Source organism: Plodia interpunctella, chromosome 26 (assembly GCF_027563975.2).
Source record: "Plodia interpunctella isolate USDA-ARS_2022_Savannah chromosome 26, ilPloInte3.2, whole genome shotgun sequence".
Classification (NCBI taxonomy): domain Eukaryota; kingdom Metazoa; phylum Arthropoda; class Insecta; order Lepidoptera; family Pyralidae; genus Plodia; species Plodia interpunctella.
In genome coordinates this window covers 4503129-4522907 of record NC_071319.1, presented here as the reverse complement: position 1 = coordinate 4522907, position 19779 = coordinate 4503129, and the positions used below count along the sequence as shown (strand labels likewise).

The following is a 19779-nucleotide window of genomic DNA, read 5'->3' as shown; positions in this document are numbered from 1 at the left end:
CCGCGCTTGGAACTCGTCGAACTACGAGATATCGACTACAACATAGTTATACCTATTACAGATTTGATACCTATCTAAATTTATCATTACTCTAACACAGGCGCTATCATTTATCGACTACGAACCGTCTACGATTCGATTTTAATCTGCTACGACGATACGATACATACATTTGTTTATTACTACACTAGCTTTAGATCGCGGCTTCGCTCGCGTGATTTACGCCCCACGGGAGCAGTTATTTTTCCGAGATAAAACTTACCTAATTCGTACTTGAAACTACATGTATGCAAAATTTCAAGATGATTGATGATGATATAGCGTGAAGAGGTAACTAACAACAATACTTTCGCATTTATAATATTAGGGATTAACAATTCTTTTCGTTGATTTTTATCGGCCACGTTTCATTTTTTTTTTACCTGCAATGTGGATAAGTGTTATTTTATTTTCTTCCTTACCTCTGGCAGGTTGATCTAAAGCTGGTCTTCTCGGGTCTGGCAAGCAATGAGCCGCAAACCCCCCACTGTACCCCAACACGAGTCTCCCCCTAACTAGCTGCACACTGTGGACCGCGCTTGGAGCCCGTAGTTCCGCTATCCGACACCGACGCGCTGCTGTCCTTGTTATTTCGTACACGTTCACGACATAGGTATTCTGAAAAGATTTGATTGAATTTATTTTTTAATTTATGTATAAAAAACGTTACAATGTGAACATAAAATATACAAATTTTAATAGGAAACTAAAGTCTGTCTATAAATAGTAGAAAATAAATAGGGCGCTGTGTCATCTTGGCTGGCAACACTGGGAATTGTATCAATGAATCTTGACTATTCTATTTGGTACTGCAATGCCAATAAAAACGTAGTTCGTCTATTTACATTGTTCGTTCCTTTAAATCTGCCTTTTGCATGTTTTTGTGACAAAATAATGTATATTTTGTACGCTGGTCGTAGCGATATCCACCGCCCCTTTGGACTCCGCCAACTTGTCGAGTCCACTTCCGAGCACTGAAAGACTGAAAGATTATTTTGCGGGCTTTTAACCGAGAATGCAGCCATGGGCAAGTTCAAATTAACAATAGAAAGAGACAGAGTGATGTATTAACCCACCTGTCTCTTACAGACGACAGCAAACCCGTACGCCTGCTCATGCAGCTGTCCCACAGCGATGTCCACCGCCCCCTTGGACTCCGCCAACTTGACGCACTCCACCTCCGAGCACTCGAGCGCTCGGATCGGAACGAGGCGCACGTGGCGACCTCTGCCGGCGATCACCACTGAAATTTATTTATTATTCTTATCCGTTGTTCCACTTGCCCTTAACACATGCTTCATTTTTTTGAAGTGAAAACTTCTTTAGCGATTTTGTGCACTACTTGTACAAGTGCACAACGTTAATTAAAGTTTTCACTTTAGGCACTTCCGGAGTGCAACATGTTTCTTTTTTTTTACAAGCAGATATACACTACTAGCGGTTCGTCCCGGCTTCGCTCCGGTAAAAACATAATAAATTATACATTTCAACCTTCTTCAGGAATCACACTATCTATTCGGTGCAGTAGTTCTTGAGTTTATCGGGAACAGACAGACAGACGCGACAATGAACTTTGTCATATAATATGTAAGAATTATGATGTACTTTTAAATTGTCTTTAGACGACTTCGGTAGCGCAGTGGTAAAGTGCTTGCCTCTGAACCGAGAGATCCCGGGTTCGATCCCCGGTCGGGTCATGATGGAAAATTATCTTTATCTGATTGGTCCGGGTCTTGGATGTTTATCGTTGAGTTAGTATCTGTTATCTAGTGTAAGATCATCTGTGTGATTTGTCCTAATATATTTGTTTTAACCTTTAGATTATTGACAGCTATTGTACTATATTTTTTTATAATGACTCTTATAGTTTACGTTTTTCTATTTAAGACTTGCCGAAATACGCATGAGTTGAGTTTTTACTTATTTATAATTATTCAGTTAGTAATTTTTTAACATTAAGGTGACAGTTTGTTTTGTGTACCTGTACAAATATAACTTTTGAAAAACTTACAGCTAATACAGTAGAACTTATATAACAAAAGACAAATATGTTCGCGTCTTTATGATATGTCTAAATAGTTATAACATGCTACAACTCATTTATCGGCTACGAAAAATCGTAGACAGTGCTACGACATTATTGACCGCTACAACTTCACACACTAATAACTTTTCCTTGGGCACAAACAGATATCGGCCGAGACTAAATAGTTTTACATCTCTCATATTCGGTAAGTAGGTCCTTATTACCCCCAAATGGGGCTTGTAAGTGACCAATTAGCGCTCTAGGGTAATAATGTGGCTAGAAAAGCCCTAGGGCGGTAAGTAATATAAAAAAAAAACACTTCACTCTTTCCAAAAGTTCGCGTGCATCTAACCATCATATACTGACAATAGACATGCGTTCAGCCCAATGACCAATAGGTCGCTTCGCTATTCAGCCTTGTGTTCGAATAAATATAATAGTTATCAATTTTAAATAGGTATCGGTAGGTTCATTCTTGAAAAAAAAATCTTTACTTGGTTCATTTTAATGAGGAAAGGCGGGAATAGAAAACCATTACTTTATAGAAAACCATTAAATATTGTTTGTTTTTGGGATTTTTTTATAATTACGTTTTGTTCTACTTACCTGACAATCGAGATGTAAAGCAGAGTAGTTAGCTCGGGTGTAAGCATCAATTGCACCCTGGAACTTTAAATATCTCGGGCAGCAATGGATGCCTTACAGTCGAGCTAACTACTATGAAAATCCTACAACTCTTTTATCGGCTACGAGACAGTCGTAGGCGGTGCTATGAGATTTTCAACCGCTACGACTTCACACATACCTAACAATTGTTCCTGCGGCACGTACAACAGTTTGGAAATCGGCGCGTGCGCTCTCCTCGGCGTGATTTCAGCGCGCTCTAGATCAATGAGCGCGAGTCCGGCGTCGCCGCCCACACACAGCCGGGAGCTCTCCACCACGCACGCGCACGCAGCGCCTCTGACCGCCGCGGCGGCTGCGCCGGAGCCCTCCACGATCACGCCTGCGCTGTACTCCTGACAAAATATACGGTGTATTTTTTTTTATATACCACCAAGCAGGCAACCTATCGACGCTTCAACACCAGGGGTGGCACACGCGAGTTGCTCACTTTGTTTTCCAAGGTATTTTGCCACAGTACCCTGTAATTATACTACCTCTTTCTCTCACCCATCAAATCGAAACAGCCATGCAAGCACTGGCACTGTTTGGCAGCGGAAAAAGATCTATTCATTTATTCAGTGACTAACACTCCCCTTACATATTAAGATGAGTGCAAACAAGTTTTGTATCGAGGAGATGAATATATTTTGAATAATTTCGATAGCACAAGAAAAAAATATGTATATTTTTTATCCAGAACCTACACGTACCAACAAGAAGAAGAAGAAGGTAAGAACTACCAGAACCTACAGGTAAGAAGATAATAATTATACAAATCTACTTACACACTTATCAGGTAAATTATTCCGTTTGAGTATCCTGTGCAATTCGCTCAAAGCGACCACCCATTTAGTTTTCTCCGACTCAGATTCCGCCAACATTAGTGTGTGAGATCGCTTGCCGCCTTCCAGCTGTGATGTTGATATCTAGAATAATATTAACAATAAAATTAAATATCCATACTAATATTATATAGAGGAAAGATTTGTATTCTTGCTTGTATTGAATAAACTCAAAAACTACTAGGTCGATTTTGATGAAATTGGTTACAAAGATAGGCAGAAACCTTAAGGAGTGACATAGGCTACTTTTTATTATGACTTTAGATAGATAGATAAACTCTTTATTGCACCATTCACAAAGGAGTTTATAAGTAACAACAAGATTTTACCCGAGCGAAGCCGTCGGCGAGTCGCTAGTTTTAAATAAAACAATAAAAAATAGCAAACACTAGTGGTCCATCCCGGCTTCATTCGGGTAAAACTATAAATCATACATCTTGCTAAGAAATAACACTATCTAATGCTGCTAACCGTAGATTTATAGGTTTAGCTCATTATAACTCACCCTAAATATACATGGTATGTCTCTTTTGCTTGCGTGTATGACGTCAGACTCTTTGACTGACGTCACGCTGAATTCCGGGTCGCGCATGTCCAGAACTTGGCTGACGCACACCGAAGGTAGCGCGTTCCTGAAACAATATGGGAAATTGAATTAACAATCAACTTTTTCTACTAGATATTTTTGATTTTCATATTACCAAGCAATCAAATAGGCCCACCCGACGGTCAGTGGTCACCACAGCCTATCGACGTCTGTAATACCAGATTAACGCGCATTATCTACTTTAAGGTCTATTTTGCCACAGTGCTCTGTATCTCGCACCAAAACAAATTAATAGAATGGAGAATATTCTGCAAATTAAATATTATAACTATGTAGTTATAATATTTAATTTTAATTGATTTATGTGAATGCAGAATATTCTTCATGTGGAGCGCAGCATATTGAGTGTTAAATTAACTGATCGTGTTCGAAACACTATGCTTCGTTCCATCACAAAGCTGACAGATGTAGGAGAAACGGCGGCTAGGCTAAAGTTGAACTGGGCGGGTCACGTTTGCCGTATGCAGCCTGAGAGGTGGGCCCACATTCTTACAACCTGGATTCCAACTGACGGGTACAGAAAGCGAGTTGGCCTAGGACTAAATGGTCGGACGAGCTTAGGGCATTCGACAGACATTGGATGGAGAAGACCAAAGAACGTGACACGTGAAAAGAGAGAGGGGAGGCTTTTGCCCAGTAGTGGGACATGTTATAGCTATTTAAAAAAATATAATTATAACTATGAGTTGCCCCATAATGTATCCAAAGCAAAGGTGCCCAGTACACTGGCGTCGTTGCCATATTCTAAATTGATATTGATATGTATCGTACCTGTCTTGTGATATGTCGTAGAGGAACAACTTGAAGTCGCACACAACGACGAACTGCCTCATCCAACCTTTCTTGACACCACCAGGTTTCGGCACCTAACAACCAAATGCTTACAAATTTGATGCCCGTCAAGATTTTTAAAATACATTTTCAATAGCATTTGAAGCAATTCCGTCTATAAAAAATAACAATTAAATAATCGAGTAAATAATTATAAAATGTTTCAGAAACGTTTTGAAAATATAAGGCAGTTTACATATGGGTCCCACACATATTGAATGGCTACACGAAGGCTACGACTCGCGCATCGGCTACGAAACACTTGTAGACAGAGCTACAACATTCCTAACGGCTACAGCTTCACAAACATATAACAAGACGCAAAACTATTTGATAAGTTACATACTAAATCTTATTATCAGTCGAAATCTGAAATATACCTACTTTATTTCACCAAAAATTACATTTTACAGTAACTTTAATTTTGTCAGGTTTGGTACTACTTTTATGAGTCATACACTCCAGGACGGCTATTCTGCTAAGGATAAGTCACAATCGTATTCTAATAGTGTTTGAATTATAGTCCTTATTAACACTGCAATACTGCACTACTATTGAAAACCGTGTCTCAAACACGTTGTTTACTTAACGTTAGCAATATTGACAGCCAACACGAGCGTGTTATATATAACAATAAACTTGATAATACGACTGTGTTATTTATTTATTTCACTCAATTTATAAAAAAGGTCAATTACAGAATTCGTTAGAAATAATTCCAACAGAAAAATAGTATAATACTTGGTATATGTACTATTATTATATATACACTATACAGTATTAAAGTGAAATTATACCAGAGAAAAAAATATATAAAAATTAAATTATGTACTTAAATATTTCAATATTGACTATTAGACGAGCGAATAAAAAAAAAAGAAATTGTTAGGAAGTGAGGAAGTTTGCACATACCCACATGTGTTTTGTATCAAAGTCAAAATGTCAAATTTTGTAAGAGTAAGCTTCAAGTTTTATCATGATAAACTAGATGAAGAAAAGTCTCGCAGCTCATTTTTTCTACCGTAAGTGTGCGATTCATGTACATAATAACAAGTCGACTAATTTATTTAATCCCTACTCAAGTTGCCTTTTGTCTTAAGTTATTACGTATGTCATTATCATTACAATATGAAGAACCTTTTAAGTTCTAAATAATTTCGTATCAAAGTCAAAATGTCAAATTTTTCAAGGCATCATCAAGACAAACTAAACAAAAACGTAATAGGTAGACAAGAATAACCTTGACATAGCCCTCGTAGGCGGTGCCCTGGCCGCGCGCAGGGTCGATGCCCAGCGGACGGCGGCCGCGCTCGGGCGGCAGCGGGCAGCTGGCGGCCACGCGACCGCAGCATCGCGTGTGCACGCACAGGCCGCATGTCTCGCACACCACGCCTTGTCGGGTCAACCCGATCTGTACCATTATATATTACAGGTGCTACATTCATCTTGCTCGGGGAATTTTCAAATATTTATTTAATTAAATGTAAGGTACATCCTAATAGTGGAAGAATTTTTTTAAATCGTTTCGGTAGTTTGAGAGATTACCCCCGACTCAAACATACAAACGCTCACCTCTTTATAATAATAGTATAGATTTAAATTAAATTGTGGAATTACATAAATCTACCGTTCTGGATAGATAAATATATTATCTATTCAGAACGAGATGACGGGACAACATTGACAAATTTCTACCTGGAGACCAGAACTTGCTATGAAGAGAGACGAGTGGAAAAATAAGGGGTAGGCCTTTACCCAGCAGTGAGACACAACGGGCTAGACTAAATAAATATTTTTGGACTAAATAAATATATTCGGACAAATCACACAGATTGAGCTAACCCCCAAAGTAAGTTCGAGACTTGTGTAATGGGATACTAACTCAACGATACTATATTTTATAACAAATAGATATATAGAACGACCCAGCCCAATCAGAAAAAAATCATTTTCCATCATTACCCGACCGGGGATCAAACCCGAGACCTCTCGGTTCAGAGGCATGCACTTTACCACTGCACCACCGAGGACAAATGATCATCACCATCTATGAGTGTTATGTAAAAATGTAAGCTATGAAAGAGCAGGGCTGTCTGCCACAAGCATTCTTTGCTTAATAGATCCTAACAATTATGTTTGTAAACACATTTACTTTTAATGAGATAAATATATTTTATTACATTTTTTTTTAAATATAGTATTTGTAACACCTAGAAGCGAAGGTGTTCCAGTTGTGAAGACGTCAAGTGTAAATCAAAAGGTCCAGGAATCAAATCCTACTCGTGCCACATGATATTGTATACCAATCTGACTCAAATATAGTATTTCTTCCAGTAAAGTAAAACATCGTGAGGAAACCTGCAAACTGGTCGACTATTTCATTTACATATACATATATACATACTATATACTTTCCGGATGTAGGTATTGCAGACTTTAGATCACGAAATTTCCTCCGATTAATTCATGTCTCTACCAATCTCAGTATTGTATACTAGATCCAGTATTGCCAGATGGGGGATTCCCCCATCTTTGGAGGTATTTTTAGCCCTCGGAGGGAATTTTGGGGAGATAAATGCTTTGGGGGGATTATAAGGGAGGAATATAATGAGTATGGGGGCCTAGGTCTAGTCCAAGAGCACTTCCTGGTGTAAAATTGTTGTAAATCTTTATGGAATATTTATGTGAGTTCAATGAATTTATACTGAAAAGTTACTGTAACTAGTAACTAGTAGTAGTTGTAATTTGTAACTAGATTCGTACGATCTTGAGACTTCTTACCATAAGCGACGTGCAGTGATTACATTTTGTCGGGCTGCTGAAGGTTCTAACGAGAAACTGATGGAGTTTCTGCTTGCCTGGTATCGCCGGACCGAGGGATGGATCCTATAACATTCATTATTCACGTCTTTAGAATTAAAGTCGCCCAAACGTCAACATTAAATAAAACAGGTTCGTGCTAAGTCCCGTTGATATATACATAAAGTTAAAGTGGCTAAAATTCATATTTTATTTTAAGTTTCATTTTGACTTATTTCATTTCATCTTGTTAAGTTTGAATTACACCACTATAGAAGTGATTTGAATATTGTAATGGCGTCATTTTACATAAATGAACCGGTTCACGTGTGTTTCTCACAAGAGCAATTCTTTGTTCCGGGATGAATGCTAGTGTTTCTCTGTACAGATAAACACATAGGAACTTAGAAAATAGCTCAATTATTTTATTTACGAAGTCATTACGTGCAGAATACGTAAATATTAAAAAGTTGCGACCAGGCCCTGTTTCGAACGGTGTTATTCATACATAAGCGTCTTATACATACATAAATTACCCTGTGCGAAGTTGGAAATACATTGTCTATATAACATTTAAATTTTCATCAATTTACCATCGTTGGTTTAAAAGAAGAAAGCGTAAAAACAGACAGACGCAGTGGGCGACATTGTTTTTCACTATGTATTGCCTTTAATACCATACTTACTGTGGACATCTCGCTCGGCGAACTTTTGCTTGAAGCCGGCGAGGCTGCCCTGGGCTCTAGCTCATCCTGTGACTCCACAGAACCGCTCAATGCAGCAGATTGTTGAGAGCCGTACATCAACTGTTACAGAATTTTATATAAACACAATTCTATAGACGTTCTCTCGTTGGAAGCCGATCCTGGGTGTACAATCAGTTCAGGACATTTTTGACACAAGCTTTTATTATCGTCAGAGACCTTATTCAAACGTAAACTAAACATGTATATAAAATTTCAGCTCAATCGGTTAAGAATAGATATCCTTAGCTTCAGGGTTGGGTTGCAAGATTCCACCCAAACAAACATAATTACAGACATTGTGCAAGTTAAAGAAAAATGCGTAAAACAACAACATTCTGTCATTTTTTGACAGTTCGAACTTGATTCGGAACTATGAAGTTATCTTTATTAGAGATTTCATAGTGCACACACGCACACTGAATGCGTATTCATTTTAACACGCACATACACGCATGCATTACAATTCCATACAACCGTGTAGTAATAGTACTGCACAGGAATTCTGTATGCACGGCCCCTTAACACCATAACCACAATGAAGTGTTACATGAAACAAATACGTAACGCTAACACAAATAGGTTAATGATTCCAAAGTATATCAATATATAAAAATAATAAAAAACAAATTCAAAGAATATTCATAACTTTTTCATACTACCAAACAGGCATGCGGCCCACTCGAAGTTAAGTGGTCACCGCAGCCTATGAACGCCTGCATCACCAGGGGTGTCATACACACACCGACTTTGTTTTCAAATTTCTTTTTATAATATAGCCTGTATGTTTTGGTAACACAGTTTGAATACTCATTGAAAAAAACACTTAAAGCAAAAAGCAAAAAAAATAAAAAATAAAAATCGAACCTTTGTATTGCAACAAAACTGCGCGTTTCTGTAACGGTACGGCGGCGACATCTGTGCGAGAAAAACGGCAACCATAGCAACATACAACAAAAAAGTTAAAACAAAAGCGTTCATTGAGAAAATATACCATTTATATTCAATACTGTAGACTGAGAAAATCTTAGACAAGTGGTACCAGGGACTCAATATTGGTTCCCCTAATTTTTTATTCCTAATGTAGCTTGGCGCACTTTATTTATTTATTTATTTATTTATTTATTTATATACAGATATTTTGCCACAAAATTAATTGAAACATTTTTGTGTTTTACTGTCGCCTAGTGATTGACTAAAAAATACTATAACAGTAGACACCGCTATACCATGTAATCAATTCCATAAAATTGTGAAATTTTTGGTATATTTCTTCAACAAGCTACACAAAAAGCACACTTATTAGTTAACTAATTGAATTCTATCACCTTTATTAGTTACAACATTAATATAATGATCAATGATTGTTAAAATGGCAAAGCTCGTTTTTAAATATGTTGAATTTTCAGTACTATTAGGATCTATGATCAAACGTACGTACGGTTAAGGCAGAGTATATGTAACTCTTTGATAAAAGCTATCAACGGCTTTTTTCCTGATAGAAATGGCATAACTTGTAAACAAATTGCATGGACAAGATTAGTTAATAAACACACGAGGACACAGTGCCATTATTTATCTTCTACTCTTTATAAAGAGACTATAAGCTACACATCTAATTGATTTTCCTCAATGTACTACTTATATTATCAATAGTAAATACCGTCTGTTCGTTGTTGACTGATGGCACATTGTCGTAATGGCGTTCTGATGGCGCTTCCTTTAGAAACTCGTCGAGATAGCTCATCTGCGATGGAGGCCCGTCCAGGACTGAAAACGTACGATTGTTCAAATATTGATGGTGAGAAACGGCGAGAAACATGTGCGGCGAGCGAGTTAAATAATATGTGAATGATGTAGAACGACAGAGAACTGGGGACTCTGGACCAATCAACGACCAATGGCTAAGGAAGGAACCTGGAAAACTCAGATGAGAGGATGTAAACGAAAAAAAAGCATGATTATGCGATTGAAATTAAATAAATGACTAAAATAATAAATTTGAACTATGATGAGATAATATTTGAGGCGTATGTTTTGTATGTATTTTCATCGGATATGATATGTTTAACAAATTGAGCAGTGGACGCGAATATAGTGAGAAATACATACATATCTATACGGCTAAGTAGTGCAATTTCTATAAAGATAAGAAGTGCAGTAAGAAGCCTAAGAAGTGCAGTTTCTATAAGTGTTTATATATTTTTTGGGAAATCGGCTTTACTACTATTTCACGCATGCTAAATCGAGGAAAAATTATTAGATTTCTTCTAAATTGAAAAATGAATGACGGATTATTTTCTTCGTTCGCCACACATGTCTCTATTTTATAATCACATATAAACAATTAGGGACTACAAAAGTATTCTAACACATGAACTCCATTATTCCACATTAGCTAATTCATTTAGTATTCCAAACACAGAACACAGTATTGTATGACGTATACGTAAATACACAAGGGTGGGAATCACATAAACCAACCCAACCGCAACCAACATCACAAAACTGTACAAATACACTGTACTGTAAAAATACAATTAAGTATGGTCAGCACCAAAGTCAGATATTTATTTATTTTTACTAAAAAGATGATTTGGCTTTTTGCAGTGTTTGCATCATAAAAATGCGATCCGATATTCTGATACATTTGCATAACTTTTGCACCTGACCATACAAGAGGCATTTAGTCATAAAAACCGGGAATCTACATGCATATTGGACGTGTACAAAAGACGATGTAAAAAATTATATATCAGTACACAAGACAACATACTCATAATACACAAATACATGCTAAGTCACTGATTGCAATAATAATATTTTGATAAATTAACCATAATGGCTTCATTCAGCCTAGGTCACAAAAAATGTTCTGATATACAATTTAAATACCAAAAGTATGTTGCATCGTGTCCGTACTCTCGCAAACATAGGTACTAAATTATACAATGAAAAATATTAGTCATAAACCTATGTGAATATACAAACAAGTGTTAAAGAAAACCATATCGCTCAGCGTTACGTGGTGATGTGAATGGACTATATAACAATGGACGATGAACCGGAAATGGGGAATATGGGGCTCCATACAAACAGCCTTATACCGTCAATATTTTTACGTGAACAAAAACAAGAAAGAAAATTAGGTTTAGGGTCATAATGTCTACATATGCATATTAAAAAAATATAGTAAGTAAAAAAAAATTAGCTTCTAAATCTCAATAAAAGTAATGGTAAAACTGGCAAGCGGAAAAATTACAATTTTTCTGCCTGTATGTGTTTTTATAATACAACCAAATATTCCGTTAGTATTAGGATGTTCACAATATTATTGTTTTTTTTTTGTCACATTCATGCCACCTCAAAAAGCTCAAGCAAAAGCGAAGCGATTTACAAGTTTTTTTATGTCCGAATGTGAAGCGACCATCACTGTTCTGGCGTTTTCATATTAAATTAAAATAAAAGGATGACAATGATTTAAAAAAATCATAATAACTTAAACTCATGCGTATATCTAATATATTACAATCTACTTTTACATTCAATAATAACAATTATATTTATTTCTTAATTATTTCTTACAATAAAACTAAAACTACCGTAACTAGATGAATCATATCACTGGGGCACAAGGTTTAATATCGGAAACAAATGTAGCTTACCCAATTATAGAAATTGTATTATTATAAAATAACAGGGCAACTTAAAAACAAAATGATATCGAAGACGCACAAAACAGTGATATCGCAGTAGAATAAAAACCAAATTTTCCTTCACACTTGCTCGTATTTACAATGAAAACGTAAAATATAAACAAAACTCTAGTTAACTAAGAACGCAGCACAAGAACAGGAAAATGAATTGAAAGACTAACACCTTCAAATAATGCAATATTGTCTTTTGCTTTTTTGTCGCATGCCCAATAATGTCCATTTTTCAATGAATGAAACGCAGAAAAAAATGGGTATATTTCGACAACTGTAGTTGCAACTCGAAAAATCGGAATCAATACGTATAAATATGGTAATGGATGTACAATTTAGGAATTACCATTGAATAGTGTTTCTCGGTCATAATTCATACTTTTAAACACTGAGAAACACATTCAAACCACAGCTAAATCTTTTGACAGTGCCATCTACTTTTTTTTTCAGAGTAACCACAACCACAGACCAAAAAATAAGACCATCCTGATGAGTCTAAATGTGGATCAACAAAAGACAATATCACACGGACAAACAAAATGCACAATCACATACAAACTACTGTCTTATATTTTCAAAAACGAACCATTCTCTTCTTTGCCGCTCCAGTAGGTAGACGATTTGACTGATCCTTGCCTGGCTGCTTGCGCATAACTTACGACTTTAATACTTCCAAGTAAGGTTTTGAATCCCCTTTCAGATTTTAATTCGATTAAAACACCACAGAAATATTTAATGACATGAAAGATACTGTTATTTACTCAGCATGACAAAATTTATAAGTAAATATAATCTATCGTCTATAACTCGTTACAGACACTCAATCGAAAACATTTTCAAACGTCCATTGTCACGAAATACTGCAGATATAAGCAGTATATTAAAAGATATAGTTAAATTACATATGACGATTAGTTAAAAATCTGAGTATATTCAGATTTCTGTGGTGTAGAATATGCTGATATTAGACACCATTTTTCTCAATGAAATGAAAATTAAATAACAATAACATAGTAAAACAAAACTTTAATAACTTATGTACATAAACGCTGTAAAAGTAAGGTTGCATTTTGCACAGTTACATTAGAATTACATGTAACTTACACAGAAAACGTAAATGCAATGTTAAATGTACCGGCAGACTTACAAAATAATACGAGGAAAAAATCAAATAAAAGATATTAAAACTACAGCTGTCAAATAGGAGATTAGATACGTATAAATACGTGAAGTACATTTTTTTCAAATAGTAACATGTTTTGTTCATAATTATTGATTTGGAAAAAAAACAACCATTAAAATAATATTTTGATCAACTGTAGCTTTAAAAACATACGAGAAAAACTGAGATTCTAAATCTGATCTAAAGAAAAACTTAATTATAAATAAAAACATCCTGCATTGTGCTCCATATATTTTAGCAATTTGTTATATTTCATAATTTTTTGTGCATTTTATAACTTTAAAACTATCGCAAAATTGACTCACGATTAATAAACAATTATTTCTATTTTACAGATTTAATTTTATCGAAAAATTATTGAAATTAAACCACCAGTAGTTACAAAACGTAAAATGATGCTAAATATTGCGCAAAAATAGTTTGATCACCGTTCTAAGAAAGATATGAGTGAGAAACTCTTGACAAAAGTTTATTGAGAAACCTGGTGAGAAAAGGTTTTATGGCGGTTGTTTCCCATAGTATATATTCGCATAGGTAGGGATATTTCACTTTTTATGTTTAATTGAGAATTATAAATTATCTTGTCAATCAATTGGTGCATAAAACCAGTTATTATTATTTTTTTATATATAAAAAATAAAAAGCAGTAACGGTATTGCAATATTCCAAATAACACAAAAATCATGAAAACATTTACAATAAGCAATTATTTTAAAAATGACTAGTACGACTTGTCGAGACTTATTTTTTTCTAATTAGATCTTTGGTAGACATTTTGAGACTAGACTAATTAAATCTGGACTAGAATAGATTGATACACCTTTGGTGGATAACTCATAAAATTTTGAGCATTATAAATAATACTTTTTATCATATATCGATGTACATATGTTCAAAATAATAGCGGGGTAATTAAATATTTTGTGGTCACATATTTCATAAGATTTATAACTCATTTCCTATCAATTTTCATTCAATGTAACATATAGAAAAAAAAATAAAAAATATGTATTTTTATAAATAATATTATTTCAAAAGTCGGAAAAAAATTTGGTATAGGTATAATTTTATAAATTAGTATTTCTTGGAGTCCTTGCCAATAAAGTAATATAATGTCTTAAAAACGTTTTAAATATAAATTGAAATAAAATTAAAAAAAATAACATAAGGAAAAGTACTTAATTTACACAGTTAAGGATATTTACGTGCTTTACTTCAACTATGAATATTGTATGAATATTGAATAGTGCTTTACTTCAACTATAAAATATTTTCTTAAACTGTAATTCCGTATGAGTACTGACATTGACAAGATCTCGTCCATTATGGCTAGTTAAAAAAATACGTAAAATATAATGACCATGGTTAAAAATTAGTAATCAGTCGTATATCTGATGATACACAAGAATTGCAACGCCCCATATACACGAAGTTACGCCTATGAACAGCGGTGTATAGAGTCTCAACCAAGCGCGAACTGTCATCACAAAATATACAAAGCACAATGTGAGGAAAACGTACAAAAAAGAATAATAAGAAAAAAAAAACAGTCGCGTTTTACACGACGATATAAATGCCACAAATAATACATGATCGTTGCGCCACAGATAAAATACAAATCAAGTAACGTGACCAATAACAATTCAATCAACAAATTTTGGAATTTCGAATCACAGTCCAATTTTAAATTTTCACAGTTTTAACACAGTATAGTCCCAATGGAAAGCCATGATTGGTTGGTAAGTAGAGTCCGTATATTTGATTGGTTATTTCCGTTTTTTTCGTCGCGGACGACGTTGGACTTTGTGGTGGGAGCCAAGATTCCGATCGAGATAAAGGCGTTGTGGTTGTGACGTCACAAAAACGGAATCGAAGTTTCGGTATTGTATTGGATGGGATTGTGCACATGTAACGAAAACAAAAAGAAAAGGTGCACTAAATAAACATATTATAATATAGAATACGGCACGTGCTGTAATAAATAATATTAAATACACATAAATAAATATTTGTGTGTGCTTCTCAATACAAACTGAAATTACCATCCCAATGTTGTAAATTATATGATTTTTAAACAATGAATACACGATAAAACAGAAGAAATTTAAATCAACAAAGTCTGAGAAAATCACGTGTGAATAATAGTGACAAGAATAGATAAAACAAATAAAACCAAAACTTGTTCAAAAATCACGAGTTATTACACTTGAGAAACACAAGTGCAAATAAATACTGCTTCATAAGTAACTAATGCGTGAAATTATTATAATGTGTCGTATAATTTCTCGGTAAAATTTGGAAACGTCTTGTAGTTCGTAACCGATGAAATAATTTTATCTACTTTATGAATAAACATTTCAGGTTCAATATGTTTATGACAACGAAGTAGGGACTCTTCCCAAAAAGCGAGAAACCACATAAAAAGTTAATATACGATGTTTTATATTGTAATCTTTATAAAAATTAATACCATCTTGAAAATGTGTGGAGTGAATACCTGAGCAAATGTTAACATCTTATCAACAACGCGAGAAACATATGTATGTATGTAATGTACGACGTAGTATGACAGAATACTCACACGAGTTGGACGGCTGATGCGGCGCGTCCAGCCGCGCCTGCATCTCTCTGATGTGCTGCTCTTTGCGCTTCATGTCGTGCGCGAGTGTGTCTAGGCGCTGGCGAGTATCCAACAACTCCCTGGAAAATCATTTAGTTACAATTTGTTAGTTAAAAACTGGTCTTCAGTATTGGGCTGAGAGCGAGATAAAAGCATAATTTATGCCAGCAGCTATGCCCGGGTATATTGTAAAAATTAATCAAGGGAAAGGGGTATAAACTTAGGATTTTTTTCTATAGGCGATGGGCTAGCCACTTGTCGCTATTTAATCTCAATTCCACTAATAAGCTCACCATACTAGGTAATTTGAGTTTCGCGACCAATCGCTATCTACCCGGTAAGGGACAAAGACGTAACACGAAGTCGATAAAATAGTGTTTTTCCATAAGTCTTATTGAGAAATCCAAAACCACTTCTCGCAAACGTTTGATGATGGATAAAAAGTTTACACTGGAAATACGCGTCGCATTGGGATAAGAAAGAGAGGTGAAAATCAGTAATCTCATGACAGAAAAGATCATGGCGGACACAGCCTGAAAAATTAAATATTACCTTTAGTCGATGGCTTTTGGAGTGTTGAGTGGAATGAAACATACCTCTGACTGTGCAACAACTCCGCTCTAGTCCTAGTCAACTCCTCGCCGACTTGCTGCTTCGCTTGTATCTCCGAGTGTAGCGACGATTGTAACGTTAATATCTCCATTTTGTCCAGTTTCTGTGATCGCCTGTTACGCCAGCCGCCCGTGCCCGAGTTGGACGCCGCGTTGGGGCCGGACACGGGAGATACGGCTGTAGCACCTCGAGGAGTACTCGCTGAGAACATAAATAAATAATTAAATATAAATATATTTGGACAAATCACACAGATTGAGCTAGCCCCAAAGTAAGTTCGAGACTTGTGTTATGGGGTACTAACTCAACGATACTATATTTTATAACAAATATATATATAGATAAACATCCAAGACCCGGGCCAATCTCAGAAAAAGATCATTTCCATCATGACCCGACCGAGAATCGAACGCGGGACCTCTCGGTTCAGTGGCAAGAACTTTATCACGGCGCCACTGAGGTCGTCAACATACATCATTAACATTTAACATAGCAACAAATATTAAGTTTTCTTTTGTTTAAGTATTGTCATCGCTGTCATTGTATACTGATATAATACGACAAAATTGTTTATGGATTCGCTGAATGACGTTTGTATCTAGCGAGATTCGTATTTACTTCAGCCGGATTACTTTTCTTCTCAAGGGCACAATAGATTTTCATATAATATTTCCGCCCTCATTTTTGGTTCGAATTCAATCACTTTCATATCTAAGTTTAAACATTGAATATCATTCTTTGTGAGTAGGTGTCGTATAAATTTACATTATTAAACATTTAATATCTAAATAATACAGATAACAGCTAGCTTCCTTACCAAGTTTCAAATACTCCAGTTCTTCCGTCATTTTCGTGGCGAGCGCTTGGAGATAACCGCGTGCGTCTTTCTCGTCCGCCACCCATCGAATTATTTCTGCTATCTGTACACACAATCGCAACACTTATCCAAAGTTACATTGAATAAAAAAATAATTTAAAACACTCCCCGTCTCCGAATTTGCTGGCACTATCATCATCATCCGTTAGAAAAGAACTGACGGTTTCCAAACGGATGAACATACATTATTATATTCAAACATAGCTAAGATTCTCAACGACATTCTCGATTAAATTATCTTTCAAATAAAATTTAAAAAAAACTAGATCAAATTCAGCCGTGTGCCTGCTACGATGCCACGTACATACATACAGATACACAGACGCGTTAACTTTATAACTCCTATCGTCGGGGATTAAACACAAAACGTGGCTCGCATAAATCATACCTGAGTCTCCCAATGCTGCATGGTGTCTCTCTTAACTCGCAACTCCTCTAACTCCATCTCCAACTGCCTCCGCTCCGACTGCCATCTCCTTCCATTCTCAGCCATCTGTTACAATTAACAAGTTTTAAGTTTCAATAATAATAAAATACCTCTTACAGATATTAAAAATTACGAATGCTTTTAAACCTTTTCTAATAGCAAATGAATTATATTTTTCCATTACATTCATCATCATTCTCAGCACATTCACATCAGTCCACTGCTGGATATAGGACTTCCTTTTTTGTGAATTAATTCCTTACTATTGTATAGTTTCTTTTAAATAATTTTGAGAGCATTTCATATGTGCATAGATGTGTTTTGTAAAATTTTGAACGTTGCACAGCCATTTAGCGATACAAATAAAAGTAATATTAATAAAATATATGTTTGCCATTTAGCGATCCAGATAATAATAATAAAATATATGAAATAGGGAAAATATGCCCCTATTTCACACTTTTTTTCATACTCACAGCGTCGAGGTCTTTAGCAAGCTTCCTATTCTCGTTGATGAGCATCTGTTTGTCCTCGCTGTCGGTCAGCTGTTCCATCCTGTGACTCTCCAGCTTCTCTTTGGACGATAGTAGCTGGTAACAAAGCAATGATTCAAAAAAACCGGTCAAATACGAGTCAGACTCACGCATAACCGTTCCGTACCAATTTGCATGCGATCTGCATGAACGATAACAACTTGTAGAAAAAATTCTTATAAAAGTTGATCGCTTGCACTCATTTTATACGATACTAGCGGCCCATCTCAGCGTCACATGTTTAATGCACATATTTATACAGGATACAATAACACATACAATACAATAATCTCTACGCAGCAGCAGGTACTTAACGCTCACAGTAGTCAATAATATAATTATTTATATAAATAAATAATAAATAAATATAATAAATATACTAGGACAAATTACACAAATTGAGCTAGCCCCAAAGTAAGTTCGAGACTTGTGTTATGGGATACTAACTCAACGATACTATATTTTATAATAAATACATATATAGATGAACATCCAAGACCCGGGCCAATCAGAAAAAGATCATTTTCCATCATGGCCCGACCGGGGGATCGAACCCGGGACCTCTCGGTTCAGTGGCAAGAATCTTACCACTGCGCCACCGAGGTCGTCATATAATGTTATATAATGTACAATTACCTCCCGATTGAGCACAGTCCTCATCGCATCGTTCTCTTGCAGCTGGTCCCGCAGGGCTGCCAACTCACAGTTGTACCTCGCCTGTTGTTGTGCTAACGACTCTTTGTACTGCGCCTGAAATATACAACCCTATCTAATATCATAAATGCGAAAGTAAGTTTGATTGTTACCTCTTCACGCTCTATCTACTCAATCAATCTTCTTGAAATTTTGCATATATAGTTTGATGTACGGAGGGCATAGGGTACCTTTCATCCAGGAAAAATAACTGCTCCCGTGGAAAATCACGCGGACTCAGCCGTGGGCAAAAGTTAGTATACGTTAGTTTTTAGTCGGTCAGATGAGCGAGGGAGTCAAGTTTACCGATGAGAGAGAGAGAGAGAGAGCCGTTTACCTCCAAAGTATCGACTTCATGCTGCAGCCTGGCCACGTCTGCTGTACCACCGGTCCCCACCACACCCCCTTCCACCCTTTGCGCTCGTAAAGTTTCCTCGCGGAGTTTACGTTCCTATAAAAAAAAAACAATAAAGTTTACCTTAACCAATTTCACTTCTAATCTAACTCTTTTGATGTCAGTCAGTCTGCAATCAATCAATCAATCAAATCATTTATTCATATAACAATTTAACAA

General features: G+C 35.8%; 1 protein-coding gene across 5 annotated transcripts in view; it reads right to left on the bottom strand.

Moving 5' to 3' along the window:
• The window catches only part of gek (genghis khan), a 59523-nt gene that overhangs the window by 21097 nt on the left and 18647 nt on the right, over positions 1-19779 (bottom strand). For 2 of the 5 annotated variants that reach the window (XM_053764571.2, XM_053764572.2), the window contains 19 exons: positions 19543-19656; positions 19149-19262; positions 18456-18569; positions 17941-18045; positions 17493-17595; positions 16660-16876; positions 16025-16143; positions 12847-12900; positions 10217-10323; positions 9421-9471; positions 8497-8616; positions 7793-7897; positions 6252-6422; positions 4952-5046; positions 4079-4205; positions 3517-3657; positions 2871-3084; positions 1116-1282; positions 462-657 (listed from right to left, as the gene is read on the bottom strand). In XM_053764571.2, the coding sequence (XP_053620546.1) occupies positions 462-657; positions 1116-1282; positions 2871-3084; positions 3517-3657; positions 4079-4205; positions 4952-5046; positions 6252-6422; positions 7793-7897; positions 8497-8616; positions 9421-9471; positions 10217-10323; positions 12847-12900; positions 16025-16143; positions 16660-16876; positions 17493-17595; positions 17941-18045; positions 18456-18569; positions 19149-19262; positions 19543-19656 (2434 nt within the window). The remainder of the gene's footprint in view (positions 1-461; positions 658-1115; positions 1283-2870; positions 3085-3516; positions 3658-4078; positions 4206-4951; positions 5047-6251; positions 6423-7792; positions 7898-8496; positions 8617-9420; positions 9472-10216; positions 10324-12846; positions 12901-16024; positions 16144-16659; positions 16877-17492; positions 17596-17940; positions 18046-18455; positions 18570-19148; positions 19263-19542; positions 19657-19779) is intronic. The other 3 variants (XM_064436835.1, XM_064436836.1, XM_064436837.1) reach the window with 3 other exon arrangements.